We start from the raw sequence: 15,348 nt of genomic DNA on the forward strand, positions 1-15,348 counted from the left end.
ATTTTTATTTTATATAATACTTTTATTACCATAGAATAACTTTTATTCCATTTTATGCTTCTTTGCTTTAAATTGTCATGTCTGATACTCATTTTGCCATAAGTACTCTAAATTTTGCTTGCATTCACTTCATATAGTTTGGTCCATTCTTTTGTTTACGTATCTCCCAGGTCTTTGAGTTTCAGGAGTGTTCTTTTGAGCTGGATAGCATAATGGATTTTACATCTGTTACTTTCTTACAAATATTCTGATTTTGTGTCTCCCTCCTGGTGTTTTTCCACTCCTGACTGTATTGACTTTTGTTTACATTTATTTTCTGTAATGCTTTGTAATTCACACATTTTAATTTAATTCCACTCATTTTCCCTGAGAATATTTCTATTAAATTTCAACATGAACACAGTGCACTGAGAAGACCTAAATGTGAGACCTGAAAACATAAACATCCTAGAACAAAACGCAGGCAGTAACTTCTCTGCATTGGTCGTAGCAACACTTTTCTAGATAGGTCTCTTATCCAGAAAACAAAAATAATCTCGGGACTACATCAAAATAAAAAGCTTTTGCACAGTGAGGGAAGCCATCAACAAAACTCAAATACAACCTATGGGACGGGAGACGACATTTACAAATGATATACCCAGTAAGGGGTTAATACGCCCCCAAAACAAGAAGCTCATACAGCTCAACACCAAAAAAACCAACAGTGTGATTACAAAATGGGCAGAGAGGGGTGAAAGGGCGGGCCTACGCCGGCTGACTCCATCTTGTTCTGTGTCCTTCACCTTGACCACACCTCCTCCCCTTGAGTAATACCCCCCTCACCTGCCTAACAGGACTCGGACCCTTCCCCAGCCAATCGGCTGAGGCCACAGCCATTACCTCACCAACTGCCCCTAGACCCCAATAAAACCTTTGTGCTTTTGAAACTCGCTCTCTCTCCCCGGCATCTCACCGCTAAGTCAGTGCAGGTAGGGGATTGAGCTCGAGCTACTCGAATAAAGGCTCTTTTGCCTTTGCATCGGACTCGGCTCCCTGGCGGTATTTGGGGATCACGAATTCTGGGCATAACAAGGGGTGCATGGGTGCTCAGTCGGTTAAGCATCCTATTCTTGATTTCTGCTCAGGTCATGATCTCACAGTCATGAGATAGAGCCCCATGTCAGGTTCCGCATTGGGTGTGGGGCTTGCATAAGATCCTCTCTCTCTCTCTCTCTCTCTCTCTCTCTCTCTCTCTCTGAAAAAAAAATATATGGGCACAGAACCTGAATAGACATTTCCATATAGACATGAAAAGATGCTCAACATCACTGATCCTCAGGGAAATACAAATCAAAACCACAATGAGATAACACCTCACACCTGTCAGAATGGCTAAAATCAAGAAGAGAAGAAACAATTGTTGGCGAGGAGAAAAAAGAGCCCTCGTGCACTGGTGGCAGGAATGCAAACTGACATTGTCACTTTGGAAAACAGTATGGAGATTCCTCAAAAAATTAAAAATGGAAATTCCATATGATCCAATAATTTCACTATTGGGTATTTACCCAGGGAAAATGAAAACACTAACTCGCAGAGATACATGCACCCCTATGTTCACTGCAGCATTATTTACAATAGCCAAGATATGGAAGCAACGTAGGTGTCCATCAATAGAGGAATGGTTAAGGAAATATGGTGTATATACACAATGGAATATTACACAGCCATAAAAAAGATGAGATCAGGCCATTGAGACAACATGGTTAAGCCTGGAGGGTATAATTCTAAGGGAAATAAGTCAGACCGAGAAAGACAAATACCATATGACTCCACTCGTAAGTAGAATCTAAAAAAAAAAAAAGCAAATGAATAAACAGACAAAAAGCTGAAACAGACCTATGAATCCCGAGAACAAACTTATGGTTGTCAGAGGGAAGCAGGGTGGGGGATTGGAAAAATTGGTGAAGGGGAGAAGGAGGTACAAGCTTCCAATTTTGGGAAAAGGCACAGCACAGGAAATACAGTCAATGATACTATCATAGCGATATAACACGACAGACGGTAGCCACAGCTGTGGTGAACACAGCACAATGTACAAACTTGTCCAGCTTGAGTATAGTTAGCCCTGAAACTAACTATACTCAAATAAAATTTAAAAAGTTAACGGTATGTATTTGGTGGTTGCGAAAGTGTTCATATGTTTGTTCTCCCCACTCCCAGTTTCCCTGTTTTCATGTTTTAATCTAAGTTTTAAAAATCATACAACTCTCTTTCTTATATCTTCTTCACTACTTCTTCCAAGAAAAATAACTTTCTGACTCATTTTGAAACTTTACTCAAAACAAGGACAACTATTCCTATAAGACTATTGAAGTAGTTGAGGAGGGGGATGGTGGCTCAGTAGCAGAGCATTAATGGTGGGGGGGACCTGGGGACTGGGAATGGGAAGCCCTCCTTAGGTTTTCAATGCAAGCAAAATAGCAAGAGGTATTACAGATTCGATCCTAATTCTACACGAAGATATCCCTACACGAAGGTATCCCCTATTAGGGGAACCTAATGCAGCACAAGTCTTACTTTTTCTTTGCATTTCCAAGAACCTACCAGAGCACCCAGTAGGTGATCATTAAAATATATGGAATGGCTAGGTGGATGGTAGGATAGGTGGATGGATGGGTGGGTGGGTGGGTGGATGGATGGATGATGGATGGATGGATGGATAGATGGGTGGGTGGGTGGGTGGATGTGTGGATGGATAGATGGGCGGACGGATGGATGGATGGATAGATGGATGGGTGGGGGGGTGGACGGATGGGTGGGTGGGTGGACAGATGGGTGGATGGATGGATGGATGGATGGATGGGTGGGTGGATGGATGGGTGGGTGGATGGATGGATGGGTGGGTAGATGCACGGATGGGTGGGTGGATGGACGGATGGGTGGGTGGGTAGATGGATGGATGGATGGATGGATGGATGGGGGGGTGGATGGATGGATGGATGGATGGATGGATGGATAGATGGATGGGTGGGGGAGTGGACAGATGGGTGGGTGGGTGGACAGATGGGTGGAAGGATGGACGGATAGATGGATGGGCGGGTGGATGGATGGGTGGGTGGATGGATGGGTGGGTGGGTGGATGGATGGATGAATGGATGGATAGATGGATGGATGGGTGGGGGGGTGGGTGGATGGATGGATGGATAGATGGATGGATGGGTGGGTGGACGGATGGACGGACGGATGGATGGATGGGTGAATGGATGGAGAGATGGGTGGATGGATGGACGGATGGGTGGATGGGTGGACAGATGGGTGGGTGGGTAGATGGATGGGTGAATAGACGGATGGCAACTAATAGGACTTATAGAAAAGACCCCTAAAGATGCCTGTTCTTGTCTCTTTGTCTACAAATGGGGAAGAGGCAGGAGTTCTATGAGAGCTGCGGCTTCATGCATGCTGGGCTCTGCTGGCGCTGGGTCTACCTGGAGGAAGAGGCATGTCGGGAGCCTTGGGAGATCCCAGAGGTACAACTATGACACTCATCTCTGAGCCAGTAACATAATTCCAAGTTTAAGCAGAAGGGAAGAGAAGCTACTTAAGAAGAATCTGAGCCTTTTTGAAACTGAGACTTAGGAAGTGAGGGGTGAGGGCAGATCTGGGCCCGCAGGTGGTCATGGTCAGTGAGTGGATTCAACAGGGAGAAGACAGGAAGAACGCCCTAAGAAACCCACATCTTTTTTTTTGGTCTCTTCCACAGTAATTCACACAGTGCTTTATTCACACTAAGTGCTTAGTAAATCTTTAATGGATTGACTATTTTAATTGATTAATTAATAATTCATTGATTTTCTAAAGTTTTTTATAATTTGGCAGGAAGTTTTTGAGTTCTAGTGCCTTACTTCCACACATGCTAAATAATTCCCTCATCTGATACAAAAAACTTTCATATAACTTATTAATGGGTGTAGCATGTCTTTTCTCTACCACCGTTCTACTTAAGTATACACATGGCAGTGTCTTCCCCCATGCCTCATAAGTGATTTCTAAAAATGTCTCATAAAGCTTCCAAACTGCCTAAGTCCATTAAATACCAACCTGCACTGATGTAAGCCACTTACCTGATCTGGACGGTAGAGTAGTTGAATCAGTTACTGGGTAAACAGGACTCAGCAATAAGGCCCAGCCCTACACCTGAAATGGACTTATTTTCCACCAGTCCTACATCAACTACAGAGGAATTGGGTCAGTTGTAAGTTCTCCACCTTTGTTACATGTTTCTGGTGTTTATATTTATTAGTTATCCATAATTCCAGTGTTGAACATTTAAAAATGTGAGGTTCAGAGTCCCGGAAGAGAAAATTATTAATATAAAACTTCAGAATCTATATAATTTTTAATTTGCCTCTGGCATTAGAGGAAGTTTACATTAATCCAAATTCATTGTTGATATTTTAATAATTTCATTCTTTCTTAACTGTGCCCTGATTGACTTTGCTAAGAGAAGCATGTAATTCACTGAGTCTAATGAAAAAAAGATTTCTTTAAAGAAAACAAAATGTTTTTTCTCTTTAAAGACAGGTCATTAACCCACAATTTTAGAAAATATATAAATTACCATAGGAATGTTATTTAAAAATCTTTGAACAGATAAAAATACCTATATAAATTAAACATTTTTGAAGTATATTCCATCTCAAACAAGTACATACCTGGCAGCAAAAAAAATTTAAATTTTAGAAAAAATGATCAGAAAAATAAGAAAGATAGAAATATTGGCTATGATCCCAAAGACACCCAAGTAGTCTGAGGAAAATTTTAGAAGGTGCAATTACTGACATTTATATGTAAAATCAATATGACAGTTGCAGAAGACAGCTACATGGCTTTGAAATAAAAGTAGAAGAAATCTAACTATCAAACAGTTCCTCCAAAATTCTTTTATACTTGTTAATGCAATCTTATCTGACAGTTCCCCCTGGATGATCATCTCCACACAACAGCCTAAAATTGAAGACGGTATTTTATTAAGTTAGGACAAACATCAAGGATGATCATGATGCTTCCAAAGCAAAGACAACATCCTTTTACAGTCTTGCAAGAGATAGTCTCAGTGGGAGATATCCTCCATGGACCTGGAAAAGTTCATGGTTTTTCTTGCCAGCAGTAGTTTGGAATTGCTGTGGTGTTTATATCATCCCCTTCCCCCCGCCCCCACCATAGGTTCTCAGGGTCGGTTTATTACTATTCCAGTTTCTTCTCCGCTTAGGCGGAGCTATCCTGAGGTGTTCTGCAATATCTCCTAGAGCTTTCCCCCTGGGGTAGCTAGCTTCATAGAGCGCTCTCTGCTGGCTACCTTCCTTTCCTTCCCTACTTCCTGACCAGCAGTCCCTTCCCACTCAAGTAAATTGCCGTACTCACATCCCTACACTAGGTTCCTCTTCGGGGAGACCTGAAATTAAAACAGTATTTTACAATCTGTGTCTCACAATTTAATATCTACAATAACTGTGGCTGTCTGAAGGTTCCCGGCAAGAAGGAAGAGCGGCAACCTGGCAGAACCAGATTCCAAAACACTGGTAGTGTTTCAACTGGATCCCATTCATGTCTCTGTGTGCCTAATTTATCTTTGAGTGTGCACTCGATAGTTACTTAAAAACTACCTATAGATGTGTGTGTGTGTGTATATGTGTGTGTATGTGTGTATATAGTCTAAAATAAAATGGTTGAATGGATAGATAGATATTCACATACATATATATGGCCAGTCTCACCTGAGACTACCTTCACTCAAGTTCAAGGCTCAAGTTAGGGCCATTTTGATAGCCATTGAGACAGGCTGCTAGACCTTCTGAAGGGCTGGCTGGCTGCTTATTCACCTTACTCTTAGGTTACAGTCCATCAGAGTGCCCTCTCAAAGCGGGTATGGTTTACCGGAGTCTCCACCCATAGACTTATGCTTTTTTCTTCTCATCCCTGTGTGGCCACTGAAAGCCATTCCTTCTGCATCAGTGGACAGTAACTGTTCACTGCCACATTCGGTACTGATATTATTCAGGTGTTTCAAATATGCAGCCCACCTTCCTCAATTTTGTTCAGCGTCATTATTGCTCCCGATGACCTTGCTGGCAATCAGCAGATGATGTAGCTCTCGATGTCATTCAGAGTCATGAGATGAGGGGAGATTCCCGTAGGGAATGAGTATACATAGGGAAGAGAAGGGGCCCCAGAATTGAATGACCGCCACGCCCACTCTCGGAGGCCAGGGTACGAGAAAGAACCAGCAAAGCAGCAGGTAGCGGCAGAGGACATCCAGTGAGCAGGAGGATCCAGTGGCATAGGAAGAGAAGCGAGTAAAAGTGGTGTATATCTAACGCCAAGTAAACAAACGTTTACAAATGGAGGGACCGATCGTGGTGTAAAAAGCTTCTGAAAGGGCAAATCAGAAGATGAGGGCTTAGTAACGTGGACGAGACTGGAGACCTCAAAGAGATGTTTCCACGGAGGGGAGGTGGGGGGTGTGAATGCCTAGTTGGGGCTGGTTCTTTCTGAGGAAAGAATTGAAGCAGCAAAATACAGATGTCCGTTCCATGAGTTCGGCTGTAAAGCAGATGATGCCACTACCTAGAAGCGGATGGTTTTATTTTGTACCGGTTCGTTTGAAAGAAGGAAGATGTATTTAGCACGTTTTCTAATGCAAGATGCAGAAAGGGGAAATTCGATTCTTCTCTCTAGAGAGAAGAGAAAATTGTCAGAGAGAAAAAAAGGTCCCTCAAGAGCCAGTGGCAATGGGACCCAACACACACACGGAGAGTTTGGATAGATCACAGCCAGGTGGTTGGGCGAGGAGGCCAAGCGAGGGAAGACGCGACCGTTGGGGTATGTGGAAAGGACCTTTTTTTGCTTCTGTTTTGTTTCAATGTTGGAAGTTTGAGAAATGAGCTGAGGCTAAGAAATATGTTCAGAAAAAGGAGAAGTATGAATGGAACAGGAAAAGCTAGCAAGATGAGCAGGCAGCCGTCACTACAGATCCACTTGAAATTAATAAGCAGAGAGTAAAAGTGAGCTTAGGTCGGGTGTATCATACGTATATCCGAGTCGAGGGCAAGTGCGGAGAAATACGTGTCCAACTAATGAAGAGAAGGGAGTCTGAGACTGTGTTTTAGGATCGTGGTCTGTGATGTTCACCTTAATGTGTGACCTTCACCTCCAGTGCTCAATACAGCAGACTCCAGCAAGATGTTCACCAACCGAAGCCGTAAATATAATTTGCTGTTCAGTTGAGATAGCAACTTCCTTAATCTCGGTTAATTATTCGGAAAGAACACCCAAAGGAAATCACGAAGCGTACGCTTGGAGTGTTCCTGTAACTTGTCAGTTGAGAATCTAGATGGGAGCTTAATTTAATGACTTGGAGCAAGCTTCTCAGTGAATACAAAATTTCTGTTAAATCTTGTTAAGCTGGACTGTAATGAGATCATATGCCAAACATTCCCAGGCTGATGATGGTAAGATTGTTTATGTACATGTAACTTAGTCTGACCACCCATTGAAGAAAACATGCTGAAGGCCAAGCATAAACTCAGGCAGTGTGATGGGAAATAATTCCACATAAAATGGGATTACAATCCTCTGTATGGGACCTGAAAATAAACCTCAGTAAATCTGTAGTAGCTCTGGAGAGAAAACCACACACATACCAAAAAAAAAAAGTTCTGAGGGATGTAAAATAAGAATAATAAATGGAAAAACATACATTATTAAACATACGGTTTTGGTTACGTAAATATATTAATTCATTCCCGTAACAATCTATAGATTCAATAAAATATCAATCATAAAAAATGTTGATTAATAGAGGAAGGGACGTTACCAATTAATGGGACAATATTAGTCACTGGTAACAACGAATAACATGAATTAACAGTAAACAGAAATGCAGTGTGTGTTATGTCCCAAGTTCTTCTAACATACACAAAGCTACATATATTGATTTATATAATCCTCACAATAACCTTTTGTAACATGAGTGATTATTAATATCATTTAATGGACAGGGAATCTGAGGCACAGAAGGATTAATAATTTGCCCACGGCCATACAAATGCTGAGTACAATTACCAGGGTTTAACCTGGGTTCTCTGGCTCCAGAGCCCCTTCCTTAATCATTTCCCCTGCTTCTAAACTGCAATGACAACAAAAATCCCAACAGCACTTTTGGAGGCAGAATTAGATAAAACTATTTTAAAGTTAACCTGCATGGAAAAATAATAGGGAAACGGTTGGGGGAGAAAATAATTAAGCAGGAGATTCACGTTCCAATACTAAATGTATTTCATCTATTTTTTAAATTCTTAAAAAATGTTAAGGTTTATTTATTTTTGAGAGAGAGAGAGAGAGAGAGAGAGAGAGAGAGAGAGAGAGAAACATGAGCGGGGGGAGGGGCAGAGAGAGAGGGAGACACAGAATCCGAAGCAGGCTCCAGGCTCTGAGCTGTCAGCACAGAGCCCGACGCGGGGCTCGAACTCACAAACTGTGAGATCATGACCTGAGCCGAAGTTGGGCACTCAACCGATTGGGCCACCCAGGTGCCCCATTAAATGTATTTCAAAGATGCACTTAAGGTATTCACTCATTGAACAAAACTTAACACCTTCTCTTTGTCAGGCTCTGTTCTCGGTGCCAGTGACAGAGTACTGATAAGAACAGACAAAAATCCCTGTTCTCATAAATCTTAAATTCTTGTTGGGGATAGACAAAGAAATAAACAAATATATAGGCTGTTAGGTCGTGAGACAGTCTACGAAGAATATATAGCAGCAAGAGGGATAGTGAATGCTAGGGTAAGGAGGGGATGCTTTCTAGATACAGGGATCAGAAAAGACCCACGGATAGGAGGACACTTGAATAGAAACATGGAAAAGTTGAGAGAGCAAACCATGAGGGTATCTGGGGGAAGAGCATCCCAACAGACCGGACGCTAGGTGCAAGGGTCCTGTGGCAGAAGGCTGTTTGTCCTGTTTGTAAGATAACAGGGAGGCCAACATGGCTGGAATGATCAGAAGGTAAAATGGTACAAGATGATGTCAGAGGGATAATGGCAGGGGGAGGTGGTCAGGACGTTTCACCTTTAACTCTGAACGATACGGGAAATGGGACTTGATCTGACTTACATATATTATAAAACCATCATTCTGGCGGCTGTGCTGACAAAGGAATTACCAACACTTCTCCAAAAAAAAAAGACTGAGTTTGATAGAGGACACCCAGGGGCCACGTCCCTTGACTGGATACGTCTAATGTAATAAAAGGCTGCACACACAGGAACTGAGATTCTCTCTACCACGCCCCCGAAACTAAGGCTAGTGAATAAAACAGTGCTAGAACCTAAGGGAAAAAATGCCGCTAACCCGTGAACAGGACTGCGAAAAAACTCACGCAACAGAAAGTTTCCTACTCCTCTGCCTGCCATCTGAGCAGTGGATTGCCCGATGCTACCCTGCCGGGAGAGCTGGAGTACGTCTTCATCCACTACCACACTCATCAACGGTAGCCAAGACATTGGCCCTTGAAGTCATGGTGGAGAAGGTACGGTAGGGGACGGCATCCTGGGAGACATGGCGCCCACAAGTGAAGTTATAAGATGGTACGTGAAGACAGAGGAGTTCCAGCAGCACTCTAGGGATTGTGACATTTGTATATCAATTACATCTATCCACAGGACACAGACTCAGTGGCGGATGTTGGGAAGCATCTGGTGCTGTGGATGGCAGGAGGGGAGAGCCTCTTGGAATGTGGGCCTGAGCTGGGAGGACCCACTGGCATGTCGGCGACAGAAAATTTAGCCACGACCCCTGTGACAGGGAGCAGACTCGATAAAACTTGCCTACAAGCACGCAGTCCGCAAAGATCCAGCCCCATTTAGGAGTAAGAAAAGGGAAAATTATTAATTTGATGTCTAAGACCAAATGCCGGAGGAAGGGTCTGATGAGAAATATTATAGCATTTTGTGGATTCGATTACAAATTTTACGTCCTTGGAAATCGTACACACCCTTGAATTTCCACCAATAAACACAATATAATCATCACAGCACAGACACAATCAAACAGGTCAGCTCTTTGCAGTATTCTTTACAAATATTATCATAAAAGGGAACCAAATATCACATCTGATCTTCTTTTCGTTAATTTAGAGTATCCCAATATTAAAAACTACTAAAGGGCACGTTGGGTATTTCTGGAACTAGGTTATCAATATGTTAAGTAATGACAACACTATTTTGTGAATGAATCAAAATTGTACCTAAGGGTCTACCCGACTTTTACGAGATGCTTTACAATTCCAAGTCGCTGCCTCAGTAATTATAATGCAGCCAGATGCAGTCAATTCCACAGTAAGTTAGAGGCCTGGACATATAAATAGCTCAGTAGTTTGGTACTTCAAGAGTTTCTATGAAGATGTCAATTTTCAGTAATGCATACTTTTAATAGTACGCATAAGTAAAGTCAGGGTTCTGGATTTTTCACTTGTGATGATGTTTAAGAGAAGGGTTTTGTTCTTTGAACTTTATAGTCCTTGCAAATATCTCACTCATGAATGAAAACCAACTATTTTGGGGCAAGAAATTATTCTCCACAGGTTGTTTTCACTGACTATCTTTCAGTTTGAGGTGTGCAGTTTAGTGATTTGACAATTAAAGTCTTAGAGGAGAACACAGGCAGCAACCCCTTCGACATCAGCCGTAGCAATCTCTTACTAGGTATGTCTCCTGAGGCAAGGGAGACAAAGGCAAAAATAAACTATTGGGACCTCGTCAAAATAAAAAGCTTTTTGCACAGTGAAAGAAATAATCAACAAAACTAAAATTCAACCTCCTGAATGGCAAGAATATATTTGTATATGACATGTCTGATAAAGGGTTAGTATCCCCAAAATACAAAAATCTTATAAAACTGGGGTGCCTACGTGGCTCAGTCAGTCGAGTGTCGGGCTCTTGATTTCAGCTCAAGTCACGATCTCGCGGTTTGTGGGTTCAAGCCCTGCATCGGGCTCTGTGCTGGTAGTGCAGAGCTTGCTTGGGATTCTCTCACTCTCTCTCTCTCTCTCTCTCTCTCTGCCACCCCCCTCACTTGCTCCCTCTCAAAATAAGTAAACTTTAAAAAACTTCCAAAACTCAATACCCCCCAAACAAATAACCCAATTAAAAAATGGGCCGAAGACCTGAACAGACATTTTTTCCAAAGAAAACATCCAGATGGCCAACAGACACACGAAAAGATGCTCAACATCACTGGTCGTCAGGGAAATACGAATCAAAACTACAATGAGACATCACTTCACACCTTGTCAGAATGGCTAAAATCAACAACACTGGAAATAACACGTGTTGGTGAGGATGCGGAGAAAGGGGAGCCCTCTTGCACCGTTGGTGGGAATGCAAACTGATTATCTACCTTTTAAAAGTAAGAGACATATAAAGGAATGCTAAGAGGGATTAACTGAATAATAATTTAAAAGAAATAAGAACAGAGATAACGCGTATCGATGTTTGTTGAACATAGTAGTCTAAAACCTTAAAAACAGATACCTCGAAAGGAAAAATGTTATTCGTAGTTTATGAGTGAGAACAAAATTGAACCATTCTGAGTCCCTCTATGTAAATTATCTCATCTTCAATGGTGCTCTTCTAGGATGCTTTTTAATAAGCCGCTTTTCTAGGATGCTTTTTAATAAGCCGCTTTCTATACTTTTCATGTGTCTTTAACATGAAAAATGTCATGTTTCAGTTCGAATGGAAGTTGCAAAAAAAAACATAAAGAGATTGCTGATCACAGCATCACACACTTGTGTAGATCAGAGGACTGAGGTAATTAGGTTACCTCTCAGAGTTCCCTATGGGCTATCCTAATTAGCATACAAGCACTTCCCCAACCGGTGGTAGTTACCAAGGACAATGTGATTCTTACGGCTGTGTTTGCCATCTTATTGTTTGCCATCTTAGACAGCACGTTGTATTTGCTTTTTTTACTGACTCAGAGCAAAAATACATACTTGATCACCCATAATCGATCTGTTACAAATCTGGCTATGGGAAAATGAAGGATTAATAAATTATTATCGAAACCTTACTGGTTAATCAAGTTTATTCTCTGGGGCAGACACCCCATCCCCATTGTCCTGTTTTTCCTCAAGACCAGAACCCCATTTGACTGGCTCATCTACTCTGCCCCTTTGAAACCTGAGTGGCTAGGGCAAAGCTGACCCCACCCCAGGTCATGGGAGGAGATAATAGTAACCAATATAAAATAATAGAAACCAAACAAAGTACTTCTATCCCTTTGGCCAGAGATGGGTTTCATTGCCCAAGGTTAAGTTAATCAAGACTTGCTGGGCTCTTCAGCCAAATCGGCCTGATTAGTCCAGAGGAACTTTTGTTCCAAGGTGACTGGGGGGCTCATCTCTCTGTGTCTGTCCCTGATTCTCCGTTTGTCTATCTTCATGCAAGGGAAGGACAAGACAGCGTGCTGTCCCCGTGGCTGCGAGTGCTCCTCTCAGGAAGGAAGCGGGTCTGAGGACAAAGCTAACATATTGGAGAGACCCTGACCCTCCCCTGCCCGAGCCCTCCCTACCTTCTGGAGATGAAACACTTCTTTATGGTTAAAAGTACTGATCGCCATGTAATAGATGTGCTCGTGTTACCTGTCCCACTTGGAAGGACGAGGGGACTCACACACAACAACCCCCACCGCCGCTCTGGCTGCAGAGGTGGGAGGGGGCTGCAGAGGCGAGAACAACTGGCCGGGTGGTGACAGGGTGAGGCCCCCCCGCCCCCCGCCCCCGGGTCCCAACTGTGCCCCAGTCTCAGCTCTGTTCTCACACGTCCTGGTTCTCCTGCCTTAGCTGGGGTGAGTGGATCTTCTGGTTCCCTCAACCAAAAGCAGCCATCATTAGCTTTGATAGGTCAAGTTCCTTCAGGAGCCGACGCGCCCAGGCTGGAAATCGATCCAAGTGACAAGTGACATGGCTTACCTTGGGCATGCAGATCACCAGATGCCCTGTCGTCTGAGATCGCTTAGCAGAGCTGCTGTCCGGCTTCACTTCGGCAGGAAGAACAAGCTGAAATGGCTGACGACAAACAGGAAGTTTGCATATTACGGGAGAGGGTTACTTCAAGAGGCATTTTCATGACAAATTCAAGATCCACCGTGCCATTTTAAAAACAACGTGCTTAGACTTAGGAAAAAAAGAACCCATGTCCGGGCTACGCTTGATGTGCAGGAACTGTTTGACCTGTTTTAATGGATGGTCTAAAGAACAGTCATCGATGACAAACAGCAAAATAGTCATTGGTCCGTTTATGTTAACATGACTAATAATAAAGGATAAAACTCCTTGTCATGAACTATCAACGTATTTCCATTTTAAAGTCTTTATAGCACTCCTGTGAATGCTCATAATCAGCCAAAAATACTATTTCAAAAATTATAAAATTACAATTGCTGTGAATGAAATCATCGACAATTTAAAGCGGGTACATAATTTAAATATAATCTCAAGCATAGGCTACCACATATATAACCATCTACTCAGCTTTGGAACAGTACTAACACAACAGAAATAAGTTAAAAATATTAATTTTATGGAGCTGCACCGTGGCTGGTCAACAACCATTCCCATTGTATACCACTCCCATTGTATGAAATCATGTGTCCAGGGGCGCCGGGTGGCTCAGTTGGTTAAGCATCCGACTTCGGCTCAGGTCATAATTTCATGGTTTGTGGGTTCGAGCCCCATATCAGGCTCTGTGCGGACAGGTCGGAGACCAGAGCCTGCTTCGGATTCTGTGTCTCCCTCTCTCTATGCCCGTCCCCTGCTCGTGCTCAGTCTCTCTCTCTAAACTAAATAAATATCAAGAAAAATTGTTAAAAACGTTTAAAAATCATGTGTCTAAACAGTAGCTCTCTGATTGGGCTTCTTTTTTCCTATTTTCATATTACTCTCACAATTTTTGAGGCAACCTAGCTGAGTTGCAGACTTAGCTTTTGAAATTGTTAACAGTCGACTGCATTATACTTACCTTCCCTTTGACCATGACCCGTACGTAAGTTGGTTGCACATCTACATCGATTAGAGAGGTGTCCATATACCTTCAAAATCAAACACGTCAAATCTTAGAATTTTCACAAACATTAAGCTTAAAGAAGTGCAAATAAAAACTAACATTTAAAGAACCGTGTTAGGGGTGCCTGGGTGGCTCAGTCGGTTGGGCGTCCGACTTCAGTTCAGGTCATGATCTCACGGTTTGTGGGTTCGAGCCCCGCATCGGGCTCTGTGCTGACAGCTCAGAGCCTGGAGCCTGCTTCTGATTCTGTGTCTCCTTCTCTCTCTGCCCCCCGCCCCCCACTTGTGCTCTGTCTCTCCCTGTCTCTCAAAAATAAATAAATGTAAAAAAAAAAAAATTTTTAAAGAACTGTGTTAAATGAAAGAGAGGTTTACAATTTCCATGCTGAACAGGTCTTAAGAAGTTTGTCTTACATTAATCCCTAAACCAAAGGAAATTCAATATATCAGCAATTTCATTTTTAGAGCCACAAGTACACTTGGCATTGATTGCCCCTCACCTAAAAATATCTGCGGCCTGAAAACACCAGAGGTTTGCAAAGAAAAAAAACAACCAAAAAACAAAAAACAAAAACAGCTTGCCAGGTTCTTTCATGAATATTTTATTTTAAGCCCTTAAGACTGACATGAATAGCCAGGGATGTTGAGCCTACTAAGCGTGGGGCCTGCAGACCCCCACTCCCTCTTCCTTAGCTGCTCTCTGTCCCCACAGCTGTTCTGCAGCTGCCACAATGCCACCCCCCGACCCCCGCAAGACTGGCTTTGCTTCTCCCTGCCAAGCTACCTCCTGCTGATTAAGCAAAGCCTTCCATCTATGGCAGGGACCCCAGGATCGGCTGGTAATTGTTCTCCTTGGCTTTATGAACAAATCAAAGATTCAGGCTTCATCTCGCTTGTGTAGACAAACGATTATACGTATAATTGGACATTTAAAAATATTGTGTTGGGCGCCTTGGTGGCTCAGTCGGTCGATGTCTGACTCGGGCTCAGGTCAAGAGCTCACGGTTTGTGAGTTCAAGCCCCACGTCGAGCTTGTTGCTGTAAGCGTGGATCTTCTGTCTCCCTCTCTCTCTCTCTCCCTGCCCCTCCCCTGCTCACGCTCTGTCTCTCAAAGATAAGTAATCATTAGAAAAATTCTGATTGTGAACTTTAGCGAATGCAGCGAGGATTCAGAAATCACAAACATTAAGGAGAACACCAGGGCCGCAGGCACAGGCCTGGGTCACACTGACGGTGAGGAAT

The 15,348-nt window shown here is 42.9% G+C and overlaps 1 protein-coding gene across 4 annotated transcripts in view; it reads right to left on the reverse strand.

Annotated features, from left to right (window-relative positions):
- Nucleotides 1-15,348, reverse strand: part of DNAAF11 (dynein axonemal assembly factor 11) — an 83,739-nt gene that overhangs the window by 23,147 nt on the left and 45,244 nt on the right. For all 4 annotated transcript variants that reach the window (XM_060611352.3, XM_060611350.3, XM_060611353.2 and 1 more), the window contains 2 exons: nt 14,063-14,132; nt 13,015-13,110 (listed from right to left, as the gene is read on the reverse strand). In XM_060611352.3, the coding sequence (XP_060467335.1) occupies nt 13,015-13,110; nt 14,063-14,132 (166 nt within the window). The remainder of the gene's footprint in view (nt 1-13,014; nt 13,111-14,062; nt 14,133-15,348) is intronic.

This window comes from Panthera onca, chromosome F2, assembly GCF_046562875.1.
Source record: "Panthera onca isolate mPanOnc1 chromosome F2, mPanOnc1 haplotype 2, whole genome shotgun sequence".
Classification (NCBI taxonomy): Eukaryota; Metazoa; Chordata; class Mammalia; order Carnivora; family Felidae; genus Panthera; species Panthera onca.